The sequence below is a fragment of the Pipistrellus hanaki genome (assembly GCF_964339955.1).
Source record: "Pipistrellus hanaki genome assembly, chromosome: 7".
NCBI lineage: Eukaryota > Metazoa > Chordata > Mammalia > Chiroptera > Vespertilionidae > Pipistrellus > Pipistrellus hanaki.
The window spans coordinates 14,683,668-14,709,369 of record NC_140509.1 but is presented as its reverse complement, the minus strand read 5'-3'; the positions used below and the strand labels follow the sequence as shown (position 1 = coordinate 14,709,369).

The 25,702-nt window shown below is 40.4% G+C and overlaps 1 protein-coding gene across 3 annotated transcripts; it reads left to right on the top strand.

The window, feature by feature from the left end:
* Nucleotides 1–2,991: 2,991 nt before the first annotated feature.
* On the top strand, nucleotides 2,992–19,958 carry ENPP5 (ectonucleotide pyrophosphatase/phosphodiesterase family member 5). 3 transcript variants are annotated; one of them, XM_084889110.1, is made up of 5 exons: nucleotides 2,992–3,199; nucleotides 7,718–8,581; nucleotides 12,343–12,519; nucleotides 17,531–17,839; nucleotides 19,886–19,958. In XM_084889110.1, the coding sequence occupies exons 2-5, from the start codon at nucleotides 7,753–7,755 to the stop codon at nucleotides 19,924–19,926; spliced, it is 1,356 nt and encodes a 451-aa protein (XP_084745236.1). In that variant the 5' UTR covers nucleotides 2,992–3,199; nucleotides 7,718–7,752; the 3' UTR covers nucleotides 19,927–19,958. The 3 variants fall into 3 exon arrangements, with proteins under 3 accessions (XP_084745236.1, XP_084745235.1, XP_084745237.1); XM_084889109.1 differs by having other exon boundaries at nucleotides 17,531–19,958; XM_084889111.1 differs by having other exon boundaries at nucleotides 3,009–3,199; nucleotides 8,009–8,581; nucleotides 17,531–19,958.
* Nucleotides 19,959–25,702: the final 5,744 nt, after the last annotated feature.

Here is a 25,702-nt window from a genome sequence, read left to right as displayed (position 1 = left end):
TCTATCTCTCTATCCCTCTCTCTTCCTCTCTGAAATCAATAAATATATTTTAAAAAATAAAAATAAATACATTGTAAAATCATTTGTTTATTTTCCCTACCATGGGGTATAGACCAGTTTTGAAAACCAAACTTCTGTGGCAGAGCCATTCTTGGCTGGTTCATAATGAACAGATCATATGTCAGTTTTAGCGTAAACCTCTTCCAGCTCTTACGGGAGAATCCAGTCCTCCAATCCCTATTAGACTGCCTTCGGCAGGCCTACCCCAAAACCCATGAAAGAAATTGATTCTTCTCTCACTCCATTACTCAGAAAAATATTACCAGCTCGGTGATGATTATATTAATTCAATAATATAGAATAAAGCTATAGTCAACATCATTTATGCTACTGTGATTTGCTGAGTAGTTATTGCAATTGGACAGAAAAAGGGGCAATGGGGGGTGGGGGGAGGGTGAGGGGGCAGGAGGGCTGGTACAGAGTAAGCATGTTTTTTACAATCATTCCTTTAGCCATACTTTTTAAGCCAGATTTTTTTTTTCTCTCCATTAGGGACATGAGTTATATAACAAGCTTACCAGTTGAGCACTAAATATCATTTTATGGAGATCTGGAAAGTGTGCCTGGCACTCACTGACCCCCTGGAGGAGTCATTTTCTGAGTTCGGCGCTGTGGTTAACAGCTGCGCCATCCTATTTCACAGGGGTGGCTGGAGAACACAGCCGTGCCCTCCATAAAAGCTTTGCAAAGCAGGGCAGAGTGTCATCTGAACAGAGGCCAACCATGTTCAGCGGCCTGTGTAAAAGGCCAGTTTCCCTGCTTCTGTTCTCTAATCAGCATAAGCTATTCTTTGAAAGTTTGGGGGGAACATAGGTTGACCTATTTTGGGGGGTGAAGGACTTATAATACTGAACCACCCGGTCCAAGCTTTCAAAGGACAGGGCTTTGGAGACTTGGAACAACGTGTACAACTTCACCTTCACTGTGTCCACATAAACATAGAAACCAGCCTCCCTTTCAGTCCCCATCCCACGTGTGTTAAACTATAAACTCCAGTAGTTACAAATAAGAAGCCCCACAGAGTGCCCCGATGTCCCATGAGATGGTATTGTGGACAAAAGGAGCAACATGCCAACCTGACAAGCTCAGGGGAGGCCTGCGTGGCAGTCTTGTAAACTCAGAGACCTAAAGTAACCACAAAAGATGGCCTGAAAGTTAAATATTTAACTACAAGCAGGTTATAGTGGGTAGTCATGTCCTAGGCCGATATTTTCCCTAATAAAGATCAACTTAGATCTTTCCTGAGCCCATTTGCCTTTTTGCCTCTAAGATAACATATCTGTGAGATGTCTGGGTACCTTGTAAATTTCCCTCTTTTTTTTTTTTTTTGAGCCCCTGGGGCACAACCAAATGTGGTGGGTGCCAGGGCAGATGCCTCAAATTCCTTCATTAGCATGTTAATTTTTCCTGTACCCACCTAAGTATGTGTCCATCATTCTACTTGTTATCCAATCCCAGGGCTTTCCCACCTCTTCGCTTTCTCCCGCCTCCTTAATCCGTCACCAATGAACTTCATGTAACCCACCTACGTCCCTCCTTTGATTGCAATGTATAAATAGAAATGTAACCTGCCATTCTTTGGAGCATTATCTGTTTCCCGGCTTGATATCTGTCGTCACTTTGGCTCAAATAAACTCACTAGAATTCTTTACAGGTTTCAATGGGGTTTTTTGTTCATTAACATTACAACACAACCGGAAGGGAGCACACCCCCTGCCGCAACTCTCCCCTCTGTAAGAAATAGAGAGAAAGGGGAAAAAACTGTGACCAAAATGTTTGTCCCATTTAACTCAGTATCAACAGGAATGACTATGCATTTTACAGCTCCAGTTTACCAGACAGGGAGCACGAACAACAGCCAGACAGAGCAGCCAAAGCCACTGGTTTTACTCTCTGTTACATGGGCTAAATGTAAGATGTTGAAATGTAAGTTGTGACATTCTTTAAGCTCTTACTGGCCATTGCAGGGGCAGAATCAGGCCCAGGAGTTGTATAGGTGTGCAAATCCTTTCGGGGGAGCTTCAGATCACTGCTACCTACAATCTATGGTGATTATAATTGGCATCAAACTGGCGAACTGTGCACATGCCCACCGCACCCCCGCCGGCCTAAAAATACCATGGATTACCAACAAACTTGGAAAGTTAATTCACTACAGTAAAGGAACAGAAGAAGCAAGTGCCAATGAAGACTTCCGAAAGTGAAATAGGTCCTGGAGTTCAGAGCTTTCTCAGTCATTTGGAAACTGAGCCGGGAGCCCAGGTCAACTCTCAGAGTAGCTGTTGCCCCCACTCCCTGTGCAGAGTAGCCTAGTCCTGAACCTGATTCAATCCATTCATTCTCAGGCGCCCCGCTACTGCAGATCCCGAGACCTCATATGGCAAAAACCTGGACAGCAAACATTGGGGCTGGAGAATTGGCTGAAGTAAATGCTAGGTTTTAAATTAAAGATATGCGAAGTAAAGCAGCTACCAACACCAACTAATAAAAATTAAAAAAAAAAAAATTAAAGTCCTAACAACATCCTGAGGTGTTCTCAGAACAAAGCCCAGGTATGGCGACCAATTTGTGACAAGAAAAAAAAAATCAAGAAAAACAAAACAAAACACCAAAACAAAACAAACAAACAAACAAAAAAAACTTAAGAGAACAGATAAGAAAATAAAAGTCGCTTTTAACAAAATAGTGAGTGTAAGAGCACACAATCCACTGAGTACAGAAAAGGCACGCTAGCAAAGCAGGGGTCTCCTCCCCGCCCCTCCGACCTCCCAGCGGGGCCAGCCCCGGCTCTCAGCTCCCATCCGCTCCGCTCCGGTGCCCCTCCGCCCTCCCAACCCCGGCAGCACCGCCCGCTCCCGCTGATTGACAGCGGCTCCAGCCACTCCCAGGAGCCCGTCAACAGTGTAGCTCTCCGGGAGCCAATGAGAGCCCAGGGGCGGAGCCGGCGGCGGGGATGCGGTGCTGGTCAGGTGCTCCGCGCTGAGGTTGTGTGCGGTGAGCGGCTGCAGGTTCAAGGGGTCCCCCAGGCTCCCGCCACCCTCCCCGCTGTCGCCCCGAGTCTGAGGAAAGGGAGCCCCGTCCAGATCCTGCCTCCCGTTTCCCCAAACAGATGTGGACGGGGACAGGATCGCTGCGAAAGGTAAGAGTCCAGGGTGGGCATCACCCTGTTCTTTTCTTTTTTCTTTTTTAATATATTTTATTGATTATTATTTATTTTATTTTATTTTTTAGGAGAGAGGGATAGAGAGCTAGAAACATCGATCAGCTGCCTCCTGCGCACCCCCTACCGCAACCATGGTACATGCCCTTTGACCGGAATTGAACCCTGGACCTTTCAGTCCGCAGGCTGATGCTCTATCTACTGAGCCAAATCGGTTTGGGCATCCCCTCTTCTTAATGTCGATTCACCTGCTCCTCCTCCACTGCCCCACTTCTTGTTTCTTGGCGTCCCTACCCTCCAGATTCCCAAGGCTGTCTGTAGGGGGAGGGTGGGTGGGTGGGGAGAATCGGAAAGCGGCCCAGGGAATTTGGACCCAAAGCTAGGGGTTCCGCCGGCCTGTGCAGCATTTCATGCATGAAAAAAGAAAAAAATCCGAGATGTCGCTCATCCCACCCCCATCTCTGTTTGCTCTGCGGCATGGAGGTGAGAATGTCGGTTCTGCTTTTCAAACATTCCTATGCTTTAGACAACACTTAGCCTTTGTGTGTTTTCCTTTGTCCCGAGAAAGCAGTTCTTTCCTGCTTGCCACGGTTACTGAATGAATTTACTTAGAGGAAAATCGGGTGTTTCCGCGCAGTTGATTTTTTTTTTTAGGTTTAAATTATATTTGGTTTATATTATATTAGCCTTCCTTGTGTTAGGACGGTGATGGAAAAGGGAGCAAGAGGAAGGAACCAGCACCCTCATCTACGTATGTTAGTAAATATATTTGCAGTTTCTTATTGGACCTGATTTTTAATGCCCCTTCTAGAAGAGGAAACATTATTGCCATTTGAAAAATAGTTTTAAAATTTAATTTTGAATCATTGTCTGGAGCCCTATGCCTCAGACAATTTCAGTTTAACTAATTTAGTTATCTGTATGGTAAAAACATGTTTAAAAAGCAAACAAAATAGAATGATTGCATCTAAAAAGAAAGCAAGTATGCCAAGAAGTTTTTATATAGCAAGGCAAGACAAGTTCGTTTTTTTTTTTGAGGTTTAAACATGTATTCAGTAATTCAAATTAGAAAGATGTCAAAGCTGAATTCAAAAGACTTTGTGGCACAAAGTATGGTTAGATCCAATTTTTGGTGGGCTTACAAAACCTTCATGCAAGAATGGATAGGAAAAGGGGAGAACAAAAAATCCTTGCTTAATTTGCAAGCCCAATGAAAACCAACAAAATTTACATATGTATTATTTATCCACATTGCCTCTTATTAGCTTTCTTGAATAAAAGCGTTTTAGCTGGCGAGGATGTGGAGAAAAGGGAACCCTAGTACACTGCTGGTGGGAATGCAGACTGGTGCGGCCATTTTGGAGAACAGTATGGAGTTTCCTCAGAAAATTAAATATGAGACTGTTATTTGACCCAGTGGTCCCACTATTAGGAATATGTCCTAAGAAACCCGAAACACCAATCAGACAGAATGTATGCATTCCTATGTTCATAGAAGCACAATTTACAATAGCTAAGCTCTGCAAACAGCCCTAATGCTGGATGAGTGGATAAAAAAAAAAAAAGCTGTGGCACATTTATACCATGGAATACAATGTAGCAGTAAAAAAGACTCTCTTACCCTTTGAGACATCATGGAGGAACCTGGAGAGTATCATGCTAAGTGAAATAAGTGAGTCAGAGAAAGACAAGTATCACATGATCTCACTCATTTGTGAAATCTAAGTAACAAACTGGTGAACTGAGTAGATCTAGAGACATGGAAGCATGGAACAGAGTGTGGAATCTTGGGGGGAAAGGGGAGTGGGTGGGAAGTAATCCAGAACGTGTATGCATATATGCATGGCCCTTGGACACAGACAATGGGGTGGTGAGGGTCTGGGGTGGGGGCGGGCCGGGCTGGAAGGGGGAAAAGGAAGATTTTTAGAAATAACATGAAGTTTAAAAGAACAACACACCAACCACCTTGGTCCAAAGCGATTATTTAATCTTATCAGTTATGAGATTAAATGTTAACAAATTTTGACATTAGGAAGGTCAGCATCTGAATAGACACTTCTCCAATAGACTTATGAATAGATGCTCAACATCACTAATCATCAGAGAAATGCAAATTAAAACCACAATGAGATATGTCATACCTGTCAGTATGGCTTCATCAGTAAATCAAACAAGTGTTGTCAAGTATGTACAAGTATTGTGCACTGTTGGTGGAATGCAGATGGCTGCATCCACTGTAGAAAGTAGCATGGAGTTACCTCAAAAAATGAAAAATGGCCCCACTGGTGTGGCTCAGTGGTTGAGTGTCTACCTATGAACCAGGAAGTCACGGTTTGCCTCCGGGTCAGGGCACATGCCTGGGTTTTGACATTCCTGGTTGGGGGCGGGGTGGTGTGCAGGAGGCAGCTAAACAATGATTCTCTCTCATCACAGATGTTTCTATCTATCTCCCTCTCCCTTTCTGTCTTAAATCAATAAAAATATATTGTTTAAAAAATGAAAAATAGAACTGCCTTATGACCCATCAATTCCCCTTTTGGGAATTTATCAAAGAAATCTGAAACACTAATATGAAAGAATATATGCACTTCTATGTTCATTGCAGTGTTATATATGATAATCAAGATTTTGAAGCAGCCCAAGTTTCCTTCAGTAGATGAGTGGATAAAATAGCTGTAGTGCACTTAAGCAATTGAATGCTATTATTTAGTAAAAAGGGGGGAAAAAAATTACCCTTTGTGATAGCATTGATAGACCTGGAGAAGGTTATGCTAAGTGAAATAAGCCAGTCAGAGAAAGACAAATACCATATAATTTCACTCATATGTGGAATTTAATTAACAAACTGGACTAACAAGCAACATAAAGACAAGTCATAGATAAAGAGCATGCAGACAGCTCTGGTATGTGTGTGTGAGGGGGTGGGGGTGTAAGTGGGGAGGGATTTGGGGTGTTAGTGGAGGAATTGAGAAAAAAAGAACTCGTGCACAATATGGTGATTGCGGGGAGAAAAGGGGCAGGTGAAGGTGGAATAGGTATAGGGATAAATGGTGATTGGGGGGAAAATAAAATAAATATGGAAATACCTACTAAAATATGTTTCTGTTTATATTTAGTTTAGAATCTATTGTTTAAATAAGACTATAATTTGATTATTAATAAATGAAAATGGATTACATTTCACAAATATATTTGAATATCACAAATTTTATGTCTGTCTTCAAGAAACCAAATTAATGTATTTTCTTGTCTCTCTTGTAACATCTCTAACCATGATGAACCAAACATAAGGGTTTGGATTTGTAAAAATTTTTATATACTTACTGATTTTAGGGGGAAAGAGAGAAAGAAAGAAACACTGATTTATTGATCTACTTATTTATGCATTCATTGGTTGATTCTTGTCTGTGTCCTGACCAGGGATCAAACTTGCAACCTTGGCATATTGAGATGACATGCTAACCAACTGAACTACCCTGCCAGGGCAGGCTTTGGCTTTGGAAAAATACACACACACACTAATAAAATACACACACACACACACACACACACACACACACACACACACCACTGAGTGGAGTGGCCAGATCTTATGATCTCTGAATGCATAGTAATCTGGCCACTCAGTGTATATCATATATAATAAAAGGTTAATATACAAGTTGTCCCCTTGACTAGGAGTTTTACCCATAGGCAGGCTGGCCAGCTGCCCATGTCCCCTCCCCCAGGCTGGCCGGACCCCATCCATGCACAAATTCATGCACTGGACCTCTAATATTTATACTGAGTGGCCAGGTTATTATGCATTCAGAGATCATAACAATCTGGCCACTTAGTGTATATTCTAAAGCATTATTATTGGGTTTGCCAACAGTACTTTCTTGTTTCTAGATTCCTATAATAGGTCTAATAATGATAAATATGTTCATACGTATTTGACTGTGAGAAGTTTGAGTCAACCTGAAACAGTTTCTGAAAAGTTATATGTAAAGTATGTCATATTTTTAAGTGATGTTAGGGAACCAATTTAAATAATTCCTTTGAGGAATGTTTTGATTCTTGATAAATTATTGGAAAGTAGAACAGTTTCTAATGCAGCTAAACTTTATTACTCAGGTCTCATGTTTAAGATGGAGTTCTGTAACATAATCCTTGCAGGCTGTGACTTATAACTGGGACTACTCAGCACCATCACTCTCAGTTTCTTTTGTTTGTTTGTTTTAAAATATATTTTATTGATTTTTTACAGAGAGGAAGAGAGAGGGATAGAGAGAAACATCGATGAGAGAGAATCATCGATCAGCTGCCTCTTGGCACACCCCCTACTGGGGCTGTGCCTGCAACCAAGGTACATGCCCTTGACAGTAATCGAATCTGGGACCTTTCAGTCTGCAGGCCGACGCTCTATCCACTGAGCCAAACCAGTTTCAGCCACTCTCAGTTTTGAGTAAAAAATATAAAACTAAATTGGCTTCTATGTGTTCTTTTCTTATACAGATTATCTTATGCTGAACTGATCAAGCACTTTGAAAATGACTTCAAAACTCCTCTGCGCAGCCTTCATACTTGCTGCATTACCACTTTCAATTACATTTTCTCTCCAACCAGATCAGCAAAAGGTCCTACTGGTTTCATTTGATGGATTCCGTTGGGATTACTTATATAGAGTTCCAACGCCTCATTTTCATCATGTTATGAAACATGGTGTTCGTGTGAAGCAAGTTACTAATATTTTTATTACAAAGACCTACCCTAACCATTATACCTTGGTAACTGGCCTCTTTGCAGAGAATCATGGGGTTGTTGCAAATGACATGTTTGATCCTATGCTGAACAAATCTTTCTCCTTGGATAACATGGATATTTATGACTCTGAGTTTTGGGAAGAAGCAACACCGATATGGATCACAAATCAGAGGGCTGGACATGCCAGTGGTGCAGCCATGTGGCCTGGCACGGATGTGGAAATCCATGAGAGCTTTCCTGCTCACTACATGCCTTACAATGCGTCCGTTTCGTTTGAAGAAAGAGTTGCCAAAATTATCGAATGGTTTACATCCAAAGAGCCCATCAATCTTGGCCTTCTCTATTGGGAAGACCCCGACGACATGGGCCACCATTTGGGACCTGACAGTCCCCTCATGGGGCCTGTCATCTCAGATATTGACAACAAGTTAGGATACCTTATGCAGATGCTGAAAAAGGCAAACTTGTGGGACACTCTGAACCTGATTATTACAAGTGATCACGGGATGACCCAGTGTTCTGAGGAAAGGGTGATAGAACTTGACCAGTATCTGGATAGAGACCTCTACCTGCTGATTGACGGGTCTCCAGTAGCAGCCATCCTGCCCAAAGAAGGTGAGTCTGACTGTTGGTCTGAGACCCAGTCTGCATAAACCCAGGGCCATGGAGTGGGGAATTTTTGCTTCTGTGCCTTTAAAGTATGTTTGCCTGAGTCATGGTAATACTCTGGAATTCACTCCTTAGATTCTGGAAAAAACAAAATCTCTTTTTTGTTGTTATTGTTATTGAACTGAACTTGCCTCACAAAGCCCAATTTATTTGACCCCAAATAAGGAGTCCACGGGGAACAATTTCCAAAGCCATGACTCCCCAAACTGGGGAGCCTCTGCTGTTATCCAGTTACTTCATTGAATATTCATGATGGAAATTTTTGTCATAGTCTGTAAGGGTGGGTGTAGGGTAGGTGTGGGCGCAGTAGTAGGTCATGCCTCTTCATGCATCCCATGTTCAGAAATGATATCCAGGGCCCTCTCAGAAGTGGGAATTTCACTATTATAATGAGCTTAGTTGCCTTAAGTTCATAATAGATGCCTTTACCTGTTTGAGCTGGTTCTTTCCTCAAGTCCTTTAGCGGAGTCTGCAGGTGCTTACCTGGAGGCCTAGCTACTTCCTGGAAAATATGCTAATAGAATCTTTAAAATTTTTATTGAATTTATTGGTGTGACATTGATTAATACAATTATATAGGTTTCATATATAATACATCATCTGTGTATCAGTGGTCACCACCCAAGTCAAGTCTCCTTTCATCACCATTTATCTCCCCTTTACCCTCTTCTATTGTTCCCTCACCTCCCTTCCCTCTGGTAATCACCATACGGTTTTCTGTATTTATGAGTTGTTTTTTAATTTGCTTCGCTCTTCTCACCCAGCCCCCCAGCCACCCAACACTCTGACAGCTGTAGGTTGCTAACAGAATATTTTATCTCCCTAAACCAACTAGCGGTATCTCTTGAAGTCTAATTTTTCACTTTTTCCCTAGAATATTGCAATTGATGCTGTCTTTAACCATTTCAGAATCATTTAATATTATGAAAGCTTCAGCCCCCTTCTCAGAGAAGTTGCAATGGAAAGATAGAAATTTCATAGAAGCCCTAAAAGCCTCTCTCACCCTTTCTGCCCCCCCTCTCCCCTTCTCTCTTCCTCTCTATCTATCCTATATAATATAATAATAAGATTATATGCAAATTGACCATCACTCCAACACACAAGATGGCTTCCCCCATGTGATCATCACTCCAACACTTCATAACTGCCCCCATAAGATGGCCAGCAAGGGAGGGCAGTTAGGGGGTGACCAGGCCTGCAAGGGAGGATAGTTGGGGGTTACCAGACCTGCATGGGAGGGCAGTTGGAGGGCAGCAGGCCTGCAGGGGAGGGCAGTTGGGGGTTACCAGGCCAGCAAAGGAGGGGAGTGGGGAGAACCAGGCCTGCAGGGAAGGGCAGTTGGGGCGGCCAGGCCAGTAGGGGAAGGCAATTAGGGGTGACCAGGCCAACAGGGGAGGACAGTTAGGGGCAATTGGGCCAGGAGGGGAGGAATTAGGCATCGATCAGGCTGGCAGGGGAGTGGTTAGGGGGTGACCAGGTTGGCAGGCAGAAGTGGTTAGGGTCAATCAGGCAGGCAGGCAGGCAGGCAGTCAGATGAGCGATTGGGAGCCAGCAGTCCTGGATTGTGAAAGGGATACCAGATTGGAGAGGGTGCAGGCTGGGCTGAGGGACACCCCTCCTCCTCCGTGCACCAATTTCCTGCACTGGGCCTATAGGGGGGGGGGGGTGTTCCTCACCCCAGCCTGTACCCTCTCCAATCTGGGACCCACTGGGATGCACCGGGATCGGGCCTAAATGGGCAATCGGACATCCCTCTTACAATCCAGGACTGCTGGCTCCCAACTGCTCACTTGCCTGTCTTCCTGATTGCCCCTAACTGCTTTTGCCTGCCAGCCTGATCACTCCCTAACCACTCCCATGCCAGCCTGATTGATGTCTAACTGCTCCCCTGCCAACCTGTTTGCCCTAAGCTTCCCTCCTCTGCTGGCCTGGTCACTCCTAACTTCCCTCCCCTGCAGGGTTGATCACTTCCAACTGCCCTCCCTTGCAGGCCTGGTGCCTCCCAACTGCCCTCCCCTGCTGGCCATCTTGTGGTGGCCATCTTGTGTCCACTTGGAGGGCAGGATCTTTGACCACCTGGGGGCAGCCATCTTGTGTGTTGGAGTGATGGTCAATCTGCATATTACTCTTTTTTAGATAGGATAGAGGCCTGGTGAACGGGAGGGAGCCAGCTGGTTTGCCCTGAAGAGTGTTTGGATGAGGGTGGGGGTTCCCTTGGGCATGGGGCAGCCTGAGCGAGGGGCCTGTAGTGGTTTGCAGGCCAACCACATTCCCCCAGCCACCCAAGTGGAGCCCTGGTATCTGGAATTTTTTTACCTTCTACAATTGAAACTTTGTAGTCTGGCGCGGAGCCAAGCCCCCTGCTCACTCCATGGCTGGCAGCCATTTCTGTTTGGATTTCTTTACCTTCTATAATTGAAACTTTGTAGCCTTGAGTGGAGGCTTAGGCTGGCAAGGCAGGCGGAAAGCTTGGGTTCCTCTGTTGCCTGGAAAACCCAAGCCTCCTTCCTGCTCTCTGTGGCTGTAGCCATCTTGGTTGGGTTTATTTGCATACTTGCTCTGATTGGCTGGTGGGCATGGCTGGTGGGTGTAGTGGAGTGATGGTTAATTTGCATATTACTCTTTTATTATGTAGGATGGCTCCTTAGTACCTGCTTACTAGGGAAGCAGTGGAATGTAGGAATGAGGAAGCTTTGGCCAACCTGAGATTTCATTTTCTTAACTATAAGAAAGGCAAGCAATAACAAGACTTTGAACATTTAGAAATCTCTCCTCCAAGCCTCATATCAGCCCTGTCACCAAGTATTATGTCCCCAGATCACAATGTAAGACAGAGCAAGACTCAAGCTAACTCCTCTGGTTTCTTATCAGGTCCTATGGTTGTGTAGGTCTCAAATGAGAGAACAGATTTGGAAAAGCTGTATACCTCCCAAATGAGAATTTTATCCCTCAGAGGGGAATTCAGAGGATCATAGGAAACGGTGAATGTTAAAATAGGCATACATGCCTGCACACAAACTTGTCAACAAATTCAATATGGAATAGCAAGTTTGTTTTTGTTTCAGAAAATCACATCAGTCCTTCAGTTTTCCTTATAAAATCGGTATGGCGTCGCCTTGTCGGGTGTGGAAGGCAGAGAGGAACCCCTACCAAATGGATTTGAATAACAAACAAAGGAGTGCAGACAGTGCCCAAGTTTACTGCATGTGAAGAATTTTTGCAAGACCTCCAGGGTTTTGAAGAACTTGTCTACTTTGCAGTCTGCTTCCCACCTTCACTTTGTCCTGCCCAGTCCTCACCCTCCATTCCCCATATTTTCTCATCTAGAGAATCTCTACCTCTGCACTCATAACGAGCAGAATGCAATCCATTGTTTTAGTTTGGGTGTTGCAGTATTTCACGCATTGTGTGGATGTTTAAGTTATTAAGAAATCTCAAATTAGAGACTTCAGGTTCTACATAATCTCTTAATTATATAAGGATAATTTACTTAGAACAGAAGATAATTTATTAGTCCCTATTCTCCCCAACCCCCTTTCCCACTCATGATTCCTCAAAGGGGATGAGAATTCTAAAGTGTCTTGCCAGCTTGCTGGCTTGTGACCTCAGTAGGGTGTGTGCTTTGAATGACCTCTATTGCCATGATAGTTTGATTGTAGCAGTGGGTGTTTTGTTCTGAGTGTCTCTTCTTCTCCCTTCTCTTAAAGGTAAATTTGATGAAGTCTATGAGGCACTAGCTCATGCGCATCCTAATCTGACTGTTTACAAAAAAGAAGAGATTCCAGAAAGATGGCATTACAAGTACAACAACCGGGTTCAACCAATTATAGCAGTGGCTGACGAAGGGTGGTACATTTTACAAAATAAGTCGGAAGGCCTTATGTGTGAGTATGTTACAATTATTTCTTCCCATTCTGCATCGCTGTGTGCTAAAGTGGATGTGATGGATGATACATCACTTTATCTGCTGGTTGAATAACTAGCTGGTTATATGACCAACTCTTGGGGCTTTGAAAAGTGGTAACCTCCTAAAAATGAAACATTTATTCCCTTGAAGCCAGACTAAAAATATTCACAGTGACCTCTACTGCTAATTATAAACATGATGTTCCAGAGAAAAACATTAACTGAAATGTAATTGAAATGTTTTCTCTGTTTTATATACTAGTTTGATTAGAATTTTTAAATTGATGTTAGAGGGAGAAAGGAAGGGGAAGAAAGAGAGAGAAATTTGTTGTTCCACTTATTTATGCATTCGTGGGTTGATTCTTGTATGTGTCCTGACCCGGGATTGTTCTTGCAGCCTTGGCATATTGGGGTGATGCTCTAAGCATCTGAGCTACCTGGGCCAAGAATTTAAACTCTACTTTTTTTTATTTACAATTATCAGCTTTCTAGTATTTTCTTTCCTTCTTTCTGATTCTACCAAATGTAGGCCAACTTTGCTTTATACCTTGGAAACATTTCTAAAAAGAATTCAATGTGTCATGTAAAATAATATATCATGATGTGTTTTCCTAATACCTCATGCTATAATTTTGGAGCTATTGCCACTGTATAAATTCAGAATATAATGAAAGTTCCATTTAAATTCAAACATGCAAAATAAGGCACTTTCTGCCATCCTTAATGTGTAATTTTCTCTTTTTATATTGCTTTAACAAGCTAGCTAAATGGAAAAGCCATACGCAGAATTTTACTCATCTCCGTGGTGTCTGTCATTTGCAATTTGCTCTTAAGCTCCCTGCTCTTTTCTGTCTCTGCTTTTTTGTATCACCAGTCACTGACCCCTAAAGACTAAAATCCCCCAGTTCCTTTGCGAACTGGTTTCTGGTTAGGTTTGTCCAATAGAACACCCTGACCTGAGTCTGGAAGCCAGGGCATTTGTTCCCTAATCTCTGCCTCAGGCTTTATCTCTAACAATGGGTTCATTTCCTCTGTGATGCCAGCTCCCAACTCTCTCTGTGACCTCAGCTCTGAATTAGTAGCCCTGACTTTTGGGCTCTGGTAAAACTATCTCTTCCTCTGTCCCTCCATCCCTGAGCCCTGGAGGAGGTTCCTCTGCCTAACACTGGATAACCTCACCATCTCATATTTGCTTCTTAGCTCTTCACACTTTTATAATTGGTCTCCATCTTAAACCTCCTCTGATGGACTACCTGCTGGATCTCTATGTTAGCACGCACTCCTGATCAGTTATCAGTTCACTGGGATTTGTTTCTACTCCGTTACTTGAATGTTGAAGGATCCACATTGTGCCAAACGATCTCGAGATGCTGTTTGGGTTATTGGTCCTTGATATATATATATATATATATATATAACAGATGTACAAAAATGGCTCTTTAGGTAGAACTAGGTTCCTGTCATTTTTATTGATGAAAGTAAAAGAAGTTGCCTGTCAATGGCACTTGTATACATAATTCATAATGACAGATTCTATGCCGTTCTCTAATTTGTACATGTTCATGGTTCCTGGTTTTTAAAACTGGGTTTACATACAGATAAAGATCCGTAAACCAATATTTAATTTCATGACAGGGACCATTTTAAGAAGGCCTTTAAAAATAATTTATTTGGCCTTTATATGTTTAGATATTCTGTAGTGTGCAGTTAGTGCTTTTGTTAGAAGGGTTGCTCAAAATTTGGTAGTTAACATGAATTTAAAATTCCCTGGAAATATGGTTTGGTGAACTACAATTACACAATAGATTGATCACACCTATTTTTTACCTTAATAATGTTCCTATTTATAAAAAAAATTGTGACCATTTACTCAACAAAATAATTAAATATTGACCACTATAGTTCTTCTCAGTTGGAGTTCTATAAGAGATTAAGCCTATATGTTCAAAAGCAGAGGTCCTCAAAGTGCGTTCCCTGTACCAGCAGCATCCAAATTGCCTGCAAATTTGTTAGAAAAGCAGATTTTTGGACTCACCCCAGACTTGCTGAGTTAGAAACTGTAAGGGCATAGCCCAGCAATCTGTGTTTTCACACGTCGTCCCTGGGAGTCTCAGTTTACATTGAAGTTGGAGAACCACTGTCCTTAAGCACCCATTATTAAATATTACCTACTGGACCAAGCATTTATGGTAGGGCTTCCACTATAGACAAAGCCCCTATTCATGGAAAGATTTTGTGAGTCATAATGATTTCATTTCAAATCTGATTTTCTAATAAATGGGATATGAGAATATTACCTTTGTCTCCATGACTGAGAGTCTAGATCCCAACTTCTTACAGAAATGAACAGAACAATCATCCGATCAATCACAAATTCTATAATGGCATACTTCCCAATGTTGATGTTATCAGCTCAGTAGAATAGCATAGTTTGCCCTGTCAAATGATTACAGATGATTACATAAAGCCAGCATTATTTTTACTTGAGTGAACACAAAAGAACCATGGCATTTAGAAAGACTTCTTTTGGTGGATTTGGAATTGCTCTAAGCTGATGACTAAGGGATCAGTTTGTGACTTTCAGAACAATTGATTTAAGATTTCTTTTTTTAAAATGTTGTGTTCCTGTTTACATATTTCCTGATAGCAATACGTATAGGTATAGAGTGATTTGCAAGTCATTGTCCTCACCACCTTTAAAATAAAACCGGTTGGTTTTCTTAGGTTGCCATCTTATCAACAGCAGCTCCTTCTCCTTTGCACCCTGATACCATGCTAATAAGCACAAGTGCCTTTAAAATGCAGATTTTATCCCTGGCAGGTGTGGCTCAGTGATTAGAGCGTCAACCCACGCACCAAAGGGTCATGGGTTCTGTTCCTGATCAAGGGCATGTGCCTGGGTTGCAGGTTCAATCCCCAGTCCCAGCTGGGGCACATAAGGCAGTTGATGTATCTCTCTCACATATCTCTCTCTCTCTCTCTCTCTCTCTCTCTCTCTCTCTCTCTCTCTCCCTCCCTCCCTCCCTCCCTCCCTCCCTCCCTCCCTCTCTCTCTCTCTCTCTCTCTCTCTTTCTCTCTCTCTCTCTCTCTCTCTCTCTCTCTCTGCAATTAGTGGAGGGAACACTTTGTAATCTAAATGAAAGCCTAGCCACTATGCTGCACACCCAAAATTAATACAAAAAAGGTGTTGAATGCAAACTATATCTGCAAAATAAAATTAAAAATCGCAATGCCATTCACAAAAATAAAGTAAATCATAAAGTGCAGCTTTTATTATGCAAATTTTCATCCTGGAGTTCTGTATCCCTTGGTAAGTCAGAAGACTCAAATTTTGGCTTTACTTGTATCCATACTTAGGCACACAGTACTAAGTTAGATCCTGATCTGAACTCGAAAGTGAAAAATTTACCCTCAAGTCCTGACTAGTTTTTCTGCAGTGGATCGGAAGTGTAACTAGAGGTTTGATTTTTGGGGTGTCTTTTTCTCTATCTCTTGCTTTTCTTGTTTTGTTAGTAATTGTGAATTTATTATCTTCATGTCTAAAAGCACCTTTATCTTTTTTTTTTTTTTTTAATCAATCTTTATTGTTCATATTATTACAAAGGTTCCTCATTTCTTCCCCTCTCCACCAGGTTCCCACCCCACCCTCCGTCCCCTCCCCATCCCCCATTGTCCTCATCCATAGGTGCAATTTATGTTCAGTCTCTTCCTCCCTCCCTTTCCCTGATAGTAAATCCCTTTTCAGATAGTAAATCAGTTACTTAGCATTTTCTCATATCAATAATACCTCCACATGCCCAATGATACATTTCACACAAAAGACATTTCCAAATAGGTCAACCAGCCTCATCCAGGCCCCACCCAAGGCACTCACAGATCAACACCCCAGCGCTATACTAACTCAACACATCCAGATCTAAGCCTTCATCACTTGATTCAGCAGACCCTCAAGTTCCCACAAAAGTTTCCAGCCATGTCTGAGAGGCAGCCGTGGGGGCGAGGAGCGAGCTGTTCCGGGCCTGGCTGCTCTGGGCCTGGCCTCTGTTGCTCTGGTTCGTTCCACAACCAGCTGCTCCAGGTCTGGTCACTGCCGCTCCCGACCTAGTTGCTCGGGACTTGGCTGCTGCTGCTCCGGGCCTGGCCGCACCCGACTCGGCTGCTCTGGGCCCGGCCGCTCCGGGCCTGGTCGCTCCCAGCCTGCAAGCTGCTGCTCCGGGCCTGGCCGCACCCGACCCGGCTATTCCGGGCCTGGATGCTCCCAGCCTAGCAGCTGCTGCTCCGGGCCTGGCCACACCAGACCCTGCTGCTTCGGGCCTGGCCGCTCCCAGCCTGGCAGCTGCTGCTCTGGGCCTGGCCACACCAGAACCGGCTGCTCCGGGCCTGGCCGCTCCCAGCCTGGCAGCTGCTGCTCCAGGCCTGGCCACACCAGATCCGGCTGCTCCGGGCCTGGCTGCTCCCAGCCTGGCAACCGCTGCTTCAGGCCTGGCCGCACCAGACCCGGCTGCTTCGAGTCTGGCCGCTTCCAGCCTGGCAGCTGCTGCTCTGGGCCTGGCCACACCAGACCCGGCTGCTCCGGGCCTGGCCACTCCCAGCCTGGCAGCTGCTTAAAAGCACCTTTATCTTTGACCTTTATAGCAATCATTAGAACATAGTAGGTACCTAACAAGTAGTTTACCTGCCACCAAAAAATAAATAAAAATCAGTTTCACTTTCTCTTCACTTGGCTCAGTTTTGCTCTTTATCCTTCATCCCCTGCTGCTCAAGGTCATCCCCTGCTGCTCAAGGTCGTACTGGCCTGAGAAAGCTGCCTTTTTATTTCCCAAAGTGAGTTGTGATGTGGACAACAGCAAAAATTGTTCGTAAAGACTATTTTAAAAGTCAAATTGGATAAAGTTCGCATTTACTTGTTCAGACTTTGACAGTGACACAATTATTTCCATTTGAATGCCTGCTGGTTGGCTAACATTTTCATGCATTTTATATTCACAGTAGGCAACCACGGTTATGACAATGCGCTAGCAGAAATGCATCCAATATTTTTAGCCCACGGTCCTGCCTTCAGAAAGAATTTCACAAAAGAAGCTATGAGCTCCACAGATCTGTACCCACTGCTCTGCCACCTCCTCAGCATCCCCGCCATGCCACACAACGGCTCCCTCAGGCGCGTCCAGGATCTGCTCAGTTCCACAACTCCAAGGAGAATGGCTCACACACAGAGCCCTCCACCCCACCATGGCCATGGCAAGCCAGGAGAACATGAGCAAGAGTCAAATGCTTATTTCATAGGGGTCACTCTCGGTAGCATTATAGTTATTGTATTTTTTATAATTTTCTTTAAACATTTAATTCTCAGTCAAATACCTGCCTTACCATCTATGCAGGGTGAAATAGCTCAACCATTATTACAAGCCTGATGCTACTTAGAAGTGGAAATTAAGCAATCATGTCAGTGTTTAAAGGTTTCAAATTCTAGGAAACCACCTTGAGACATTTGCACAGACCCGAAAGCAGTTACATACATATGCAGGCACAGTCTTTCTCATACACACACACACACACACACACACACACACACACAGATGGACCAAAATACACATACCTGCAAAAGATTCCAGATATGGAAAAGTATGTTTCCATTGTCCTGTCTGGCGTAGGCAGAGAGAAGATCCTGCTTTATTTGGACTTGGCACATATAATGTATATATTTAGCAAGTTTGCACTCTTTAAAGTACCTTATATGTTGCACTTTAAGTTTCAGTCCTGATGGGTACTTTTATGGGAAATGCACTTTTTTTGAAAATTATGTCTTATAACTTGGTTGCAAAAGACAACTTTTTAACCCGTGTCACAGAATACTTGTCATTCAGACTGAATGAAGTTTCGGATCACTCCCTAATAATGTGGAAATGTACTTAAATTTAGTTTGCTGGAAAGCAAGAAGAAATTGAAAACTGTTTTAAATTAAATGGGACCACCTTTGTGTATTGGATTTTGGAGAGACTGCATTCCTATCAGCGGAATGTATCTGGACATTCATTGTTCTATTTCTTTCCAAAGGACTTGGGTTTTCGTTTTATTTCCCCCTCCAAAAAAATAAAATAAAATAAAATAAAATAAAATAAAATAAAATAAAATAAAATAAAATAAAATAAATCAGTTACTGATAGATTAGTACTAAACATACTATTTGTCATAAAATTCATTGTTGCTATTCCCTGATTGGTCATTTTACTCTAATGTTTTAGAACACTGTGAATATCCATTCCTTTCCCTTCGGTCCGGCATTGGCCCAAGTATTAGAGATGGGCATCAGCTCAGCAATGTTTTCTCTTGTTCTATAATTATTTGCTTGTTTGGAAACTAAATCATTAATTACATTAAAATCAAATTAGAGAAAACCATGTTTGTTTTATTCCTGGTAACCCATAGTAACAGGGCACAAGCATCTTTTAGATGTGAATATTTGAGGATGCAGAATTAGCCTAAACTCTGTTAGGTAAAATGTATGGGCCCTAGAAAATATTGTGATTTCCTGTGTAAATATACACCAACTGGCTACATAGTAAAAATGGGAAATGTATTTCAGGAAGAAAAAAAAAAGGATACATTAGATGGAGAGAACAAAAGTGGCAGAGTTAAAAATACAATTGAATTTTTTTAAAAATATATTTTATTGATTTTTCACAGAGAGGAAGAGAGAGGGATAGAGAGTTAGAAACATCGATGAGAATCATCGATCAGCTGCCCCTACTGAGGATGTGCCCGCAACCAAGGTACATGCCCTTGACCGGAATCGAACCCGGGACCTTTCAGTCCGCAGGCCGACGCTCTATCCACTGAGCCAAACCGGTGCCGGCAAAAATACAATTGAATTTAAGTGCTTTGTAAAATGAGGTGGGAGGATTGTTTCTTAGTGACAATAAAAAACGTTAGCACCTAATTCTCATTTCATTATAGAACCTCTTAAAGGGATAGAATAGAATCAGTGGATATGTACCATAGATTTAAAAGCTAAGAAGTTAAATGGTAGGTAACAAACTCGAGACGTCTAAACTACAGATTTAAAGATCTTAGAAAAGAAGCAAGACAGGTCAGGATGGCTCGCTTTGCATTGTAGCTATGAACTTACCTGCATTACTGAGACGCCCATATAACAACTGAAAGAAACTGGTATGTTTAAAAGCATTACTCCTCAAGGGCTGTCTGTACCTTGAATCAGTATCATTAAACTCACTGAAGAAAGTGCCATTAACCTTCGTAGTAAGAAGAAAGTAAATTCTGTAACTTTGATGAAATTACTAGAATTCTGGTGGAAGATTTGACTATTGTTTCTTTTATTTACAGGTACTTATTGTCCTGTAAAATATCAGCAGGAGTTTACTTGAAGGAAAATAAAATTTTAGTTTGCTGTGAAAAATCTAGTCATCATCATCTTTGATAACTATTTGTTTTTGGTTTTACCTGCATGTCTTCATGGTCATACTTTATATGCAGTTAACAAAAATTAGTAGAGATGAAATTTAGACTAGTTAACTAATTGTAAATAAGATTCTTTAACAGGTCAGAGGGATGGAGTGCCTTCACCCCACCAGTTTTACTCAACATCCTTCATCAGCTGTTTCTTAAAAATATATATATTTCTATTGATTTCAGAGAGGAAGGGAGAGAAATAGAAACATCAATGATGAGAGAGAATCATTGATTGGATGCCTCCTGCATGCCCCCTACTGGGGATTGAGCCCACAACCCTGGCATGTGACCTCCACTGGAATGAAACAGTGACCTTCTGGCTCATAAGTCGATGCTCAAGCACTGAGCCACAACGAATGGGCACCAACTCTTCTTTTTGTTATACCATTTGAAATACTTCATTTTCTAAGCCTTAGCTCTTTTACTTAATTTTTTTACACATTGAAAGTTTTTATTTGTCTGAGGTTCGTGCTCTGTTTCTTTGTAATATGTATTGCTCTTTAACTTTTTATTGAAGTAAAACTCAAAACATATAAGTAAATAATAAACGTTGCCAATTTTAGTAAGTGAACAAATTCATGTAACTTCATTATAGAAAAGAAATAGAAGGTGGAAAATGACTAGCCCTCCACAGAGACCCTCTTGGGACCCAATCTACCTTTCTCCCTCTGCCTGAGGCAACACTGTTGGAACACAATAGAATACTTTCCCTGTTTTTAAATTTTACCTAAGTGGAATCATTCAATATAATATATTCATTTTTGTTTGGCTTTTTCTACTCAAGACTTTATGAGAATCATCCATGTTTTGTGTGTAGCAGTAGTTTATTTTCATTGCTTCATGAAATTACATGAATATACAACACTATTGTTTTTGGGTATTTTAACCATTTCCTATTTGATATTACTATGAGTACTGCTGCTATGAGCATTCTTTTCCGTCATTTGGTGAATATATGTGTACATTTTTTTATTGGATATATTATATGAATCTACTGTTGAACCTGAGTTTTTTCCCATTATTAGAGTCTGAGACAAAGGCTTATTATGTCGACAATTTATTTGTAAAATGATCCCAAGAAATGAGAGAGGGACAGGGAGTAAAGGAGAAATGAAGACAAAGCCTATATAAGCGTAAGTTAGAGAACTGGTATGAGTGCGCAATCCCACAGGTCTTCAGAGGAACCATAGGAAATGTACCTCGGAATTGACCGCGTGCGGAATGGGGGAGGAAAGCAAAGCATTTACCCATTGGCCTCCAATCCCACTTGCTGAGTGGTTCATGGGTGTAACTCCAGCGTATCTGAGTAGTTCATGCACAAATGCCAAATGTGATCTCGTAGGCACCCAATGCCATAGTGTCTGGGCCCAGAAGAAAGAGGCTAGCATTGTTAAGTTGCATCTGTGGGAAGTTGGTCTAAGTCAAGATGAAACTGGAGTAAAGGGTGAGTTGAGTAGATTTGAGGTGATATACAAGAGATGTCTAATACATTCACATGTATACGGATTCTTCATTTTAACAAAGGTCGTCTCTTCTGTTCATCTATTTGTCTATCCCTGTATCAACACCCTAGTTTTAATTGTTATAACTTTATGATAGTTCTTGACATCACAGAGAGTGAGTCCTCTCATTTTATTTTTACTCAATATTGTCTTGACCCTTTATGTTTCTACAAAGTTTTGAGTCAGCTTATACAATTCCATAAAAAATAAAACCCTGCTCGAAATGCTTAGATGCAATGACAAATTTGAGAATTGCCATCTTTACAATATTGAATCTTCCAAACTATAAATCTGATATAGCTTTCTGGGTTTTTTGTTTTGTCTTCTTTAATTCTTATTTTTTTGTCTTTCTTAATTCTTCTCATTGCTATAATTTCTTGTGCAAAAATTCTGCATGCGTTTTGACTTCTTCCTAGAGATTTCATGCTTGATACCAGATTTAAGTTTTCATTTTTTTTGTTTTCTGATATATAAATACACTTGATTTTTACACATTGACTGACCTTATATGCAGCAATTTTGTCAATTTTGTTAAGCTCATTTTTACTTCATCTGATTCCTTTGGGTTTTCTATATATGCAATTGAGTCATCTGTAAATATGACAGTTTTATTATTTTTCAGTTATTTTATTTCTTGTCTTACTGCACTTGCTAGGACCTCCAGTGGAATATTAAATAGGAGTGTTTGGAGTGGACAGCTTTGGTTTGTTCCTGATTTTGGAGAAAAAACATTTACTATTTCATCATTCAGTCCATTAGGTGTGGGTTTATGCTATTTAAATATTATAATTCAGTATGATATTATTGAAGATTTGTGGCAAATAGATCTGATATTATATATGTGGCAATATATATTTTATATAAATGTATGTGTGTGTTAATTATGAGCTTTAAGTTCCCTTCTATTCCAAATTTTTTTAGTTATTTTGTTTTGAATAATAAACAGCTGGCAAATTTTGCCAAATGCTTTTTCCACATTTATTAACACAACCATATTTTTCTTTTCCCTATTAATATAAATAACATTGATTTTCAAATATCAATGTACATTTCTGGGATAAATTCCATTTGTTCATGTGTATTTACCTTTTGAAATACTGCTAAATTTAATTAGATAATATTTCGTTGAGGAATTTTTGTTCATAGGGGTTGCCTATGTTGTTTTTTAAATTTTTTTGTCAGATTTTGGTAATGGTGTTACACTAGCCTCATTAAACCAGTTAGGATGTGTTTTTTTTCTCTGTTTTCTGTAAAAGTTTATGAAAAGCATTTCTTCCTTAAATGTGATATAACTAATCAGTAAAACCACCTGGAGTTGGAATTTTCTTTATAGGGCTGTTATAACAAACTAATTTGTGATAGATCTGACTATTAAATTAGCCATTTGATTTTGTATCATTTTGATAAGTTGTGTTTTTTGAGAAATTTGCCATTTTATCCAAATATTTATTGCCATAATATTCTTTTAAATCTTTTTTATATATACAGTTCAGTAGTGATGGCCCCACTTGTATTACTGATATTGCTCATTTGTGCTAGCTCCTTTTTTGTTCTTAGTCACTTTTTTAAGAGGCTTATCAATTTATTATTTTTAAAAACAAAATTTGGATTTATTAATTTTATTTTGCTTTTCTATTTCATTGATTCTTTTTTTCTTCTTCCACTCACTTTGAACTTTCTACATCTTTTCACTAGCTTTCTAAAGAGGAAGGTTATTTTTAACCTTCTGTCCTCTCAAAAACAGACAATCAAGTACTGCGTTAGCTGCAGACTACAGACTTTGGTATGTTATCATTCAACTCAGTTTAATATATTCTCTCATTTGATTTATATTTAAAAGTATATTAACTTCTAAATATTTAAGATTTTTCTTTTTTTTTTAGAAATCAGAAACAATTTTATTTTATTTTTTACATTCACATTTTTGTTTGTTTAAATTTATTGACTAAGATTTTTCTTAATCTTATTATTATGGAATATAATTTAATTTCATTGTCAGAAAACATACTTTATAAGGTTGCAGTTTTTTGAGATTACTTACTGAAACTTGTTTTATGGTCTTGCATATAATCTATTTTGGTGATAATTCCATGTGCACTAAAAAAGAATAAGTCTTCTGCACTTTGGGGCTATAATCTTCTCTAAGTGTCATTTAAGTCAATGTGGTTGATACCATCACTCAGGTTTGTTCTTTTCTTAGTTTGGTTGTTATATCAACTACTTATGAGAGGAGTGTTAAAATCTTTAGCTATGTTTATAAATCACCTTCCTTTTCTTAATTCCATCACTTTTTTATTCCATCACTTTTAAGCTTTTTTTAAGTGTGAACATTTACAATTGTTATCTTTCTAATATATTAGTACATTAGAAATGTCCCTCTGGAAATTATTGCCTTGAAGATTACTTTGATAATATTATTATAGGTAATCCAGCTTTCTGACAGTTTGCATGGTATATAACTGTTTATCCTTTTGCTTTCAATTTGCAATTTTGTATTTAAAGTGTATCCCTTGTAGACTATATGTAACTGGATCATGTGGTTTTTTTGTTTGTTTATCCCATTGGACAATCTCTGCCATTTGATTGGAATGCTGGGTATTTAAATTTAGCTATTGATGTAGTTGGATTTGATTTTCCATTTTGCTTCCCTGCCCACCCACCCCCGACCCCCCTTTTGAGATTGTTCTGTAATTTTCTTTCTTTGGTGCTATTATCAGATTTATCAATGTTATACTCACCTCAAAAACTTATTTCTTTTTTTAGAACTCCAGTTTTATTAGGCAACTATAATGATAAACCTAAAAGGCACTGAAAAAGATTATTATCTTATGGGCCTGATATTTTTCTCAGTATTTAATACAAAAATTGTTTTTCTTTCTCTACTGGAATAATTTGTTAAATATTTTCCCAGGAAATTATCCACTTCATCTGTATTTTCAAGTTATTTGTGCCAAATGGTGTCAAGTAAGCTGTTATGTTTCTAAGTGTTCTACTTATTTTTGTCTTTTTCAGATTGTTTTCTCTCCTTCCACTTCCCTAAACCTCCCCTTTTTTACTAGCTTTGCAGCAACTCGGCTGCCTCTTCCAGAATTCAGATTCTATTAAGGAACTCACTTTCACAGATTTCTTCATTTTTCTAAATCTTGGCCTCTTGATTCTTCACTTGTTTGGTAATTCCTCACTGCCATAGCACAATCTTTTATATTTTTTCTAGAGTTCTAATCGCAAGCAAGGGGATTACTCAACCATTTCACTGGAAACCACACTCCTGCATGTCTTTAATAAAAAAAAATAAAAAAAGCCTTCACAGATATATTGTGTAAAAAAATTCACTCTCCTCAGTGGACAATTCAAACACTATATAAGTCTACCACTGGGTTTGGGTCTGACCTATAGGAACTCTTTTATTAAAATGCATATTTGTACTGTGGAGTTTTCTAGAACTATTTTTACATTAATTTCTATTGATCCTTTCCACCAGCTCTGTCTATGAAAGTGAAGTTAATCATGGTAGATAGGAAAAGAATGCTGATTGGGTCAATGGAAGTTCACATCTTTAACACAGGAGGGAGGTCTGAACTGGAGACATACAGTATGTCTATCTGTTAACCATCATTATAGAGCTGTCAGTGGATGAGCCAGTAAATTTAGCTTATTGATGATTGAGATCAGATTTTAGAGGTCAAGGAGGTAGAAGATATGTGGAAAGGGAAGGTTTGTTCTTTAGGTAAGATTCTGCCCTTTCCAACTAATTTTGACCATGAGACATGAGTCGCAGGACCTAGCAGTTTCAACAGTAACTTCCTACACACACATTGTATGTTCGGTGTTTGCATATGTAACAGGACTCCCGGAACCAACAGGCTCCTCTGGATTCTCACATATTCTCGGAAGCAAATTGTGTGGGACCAAACTGATACCCAAGCACAGACACCAAGAAGGCTGGGGATGGGGGAAAAGGTGTGAATATGGCATCTAAAGTTCAGGAAGTACATGACCTGGAAAATGGTTCTGAATCCAAGAACTCTGCAAGAGTGAAACCATAAGCGAACCTAAGTAATTTATTTTTACCACTTTTGAAATGTTACTGAACTCTTTCAGAGTAAAGGAAGTATATTTTATTCTTTTTACCACAGTTCTTAGCTAGCAGTGTTTACAGAATATCCAAGTAGAAAATGAATCACTACTA

Coding starts and splice junctions, on each gene's coding strand:
- ENPP5 (XM_084889109.1), top strand. CDS start 7,753: ATGACTTCAAAACTCCTCTGCGCAGCCTTCATACTTGCTGCATTACCA. Junction 8,582..12,342: donor AGCCATCCTGCCCAAAGAAG/GTGAGTCTGACT, acceptor CTTCTCTTAAAG/GTAAATTTGATGAAGTCTAT. Junction 12,520..17,530: donor TAAGTCGGAAGGCCTTATGT/GTGAGTATGTTA, acceptor TTATATTCACAG/TAGGCAACCACGGTTATGAC.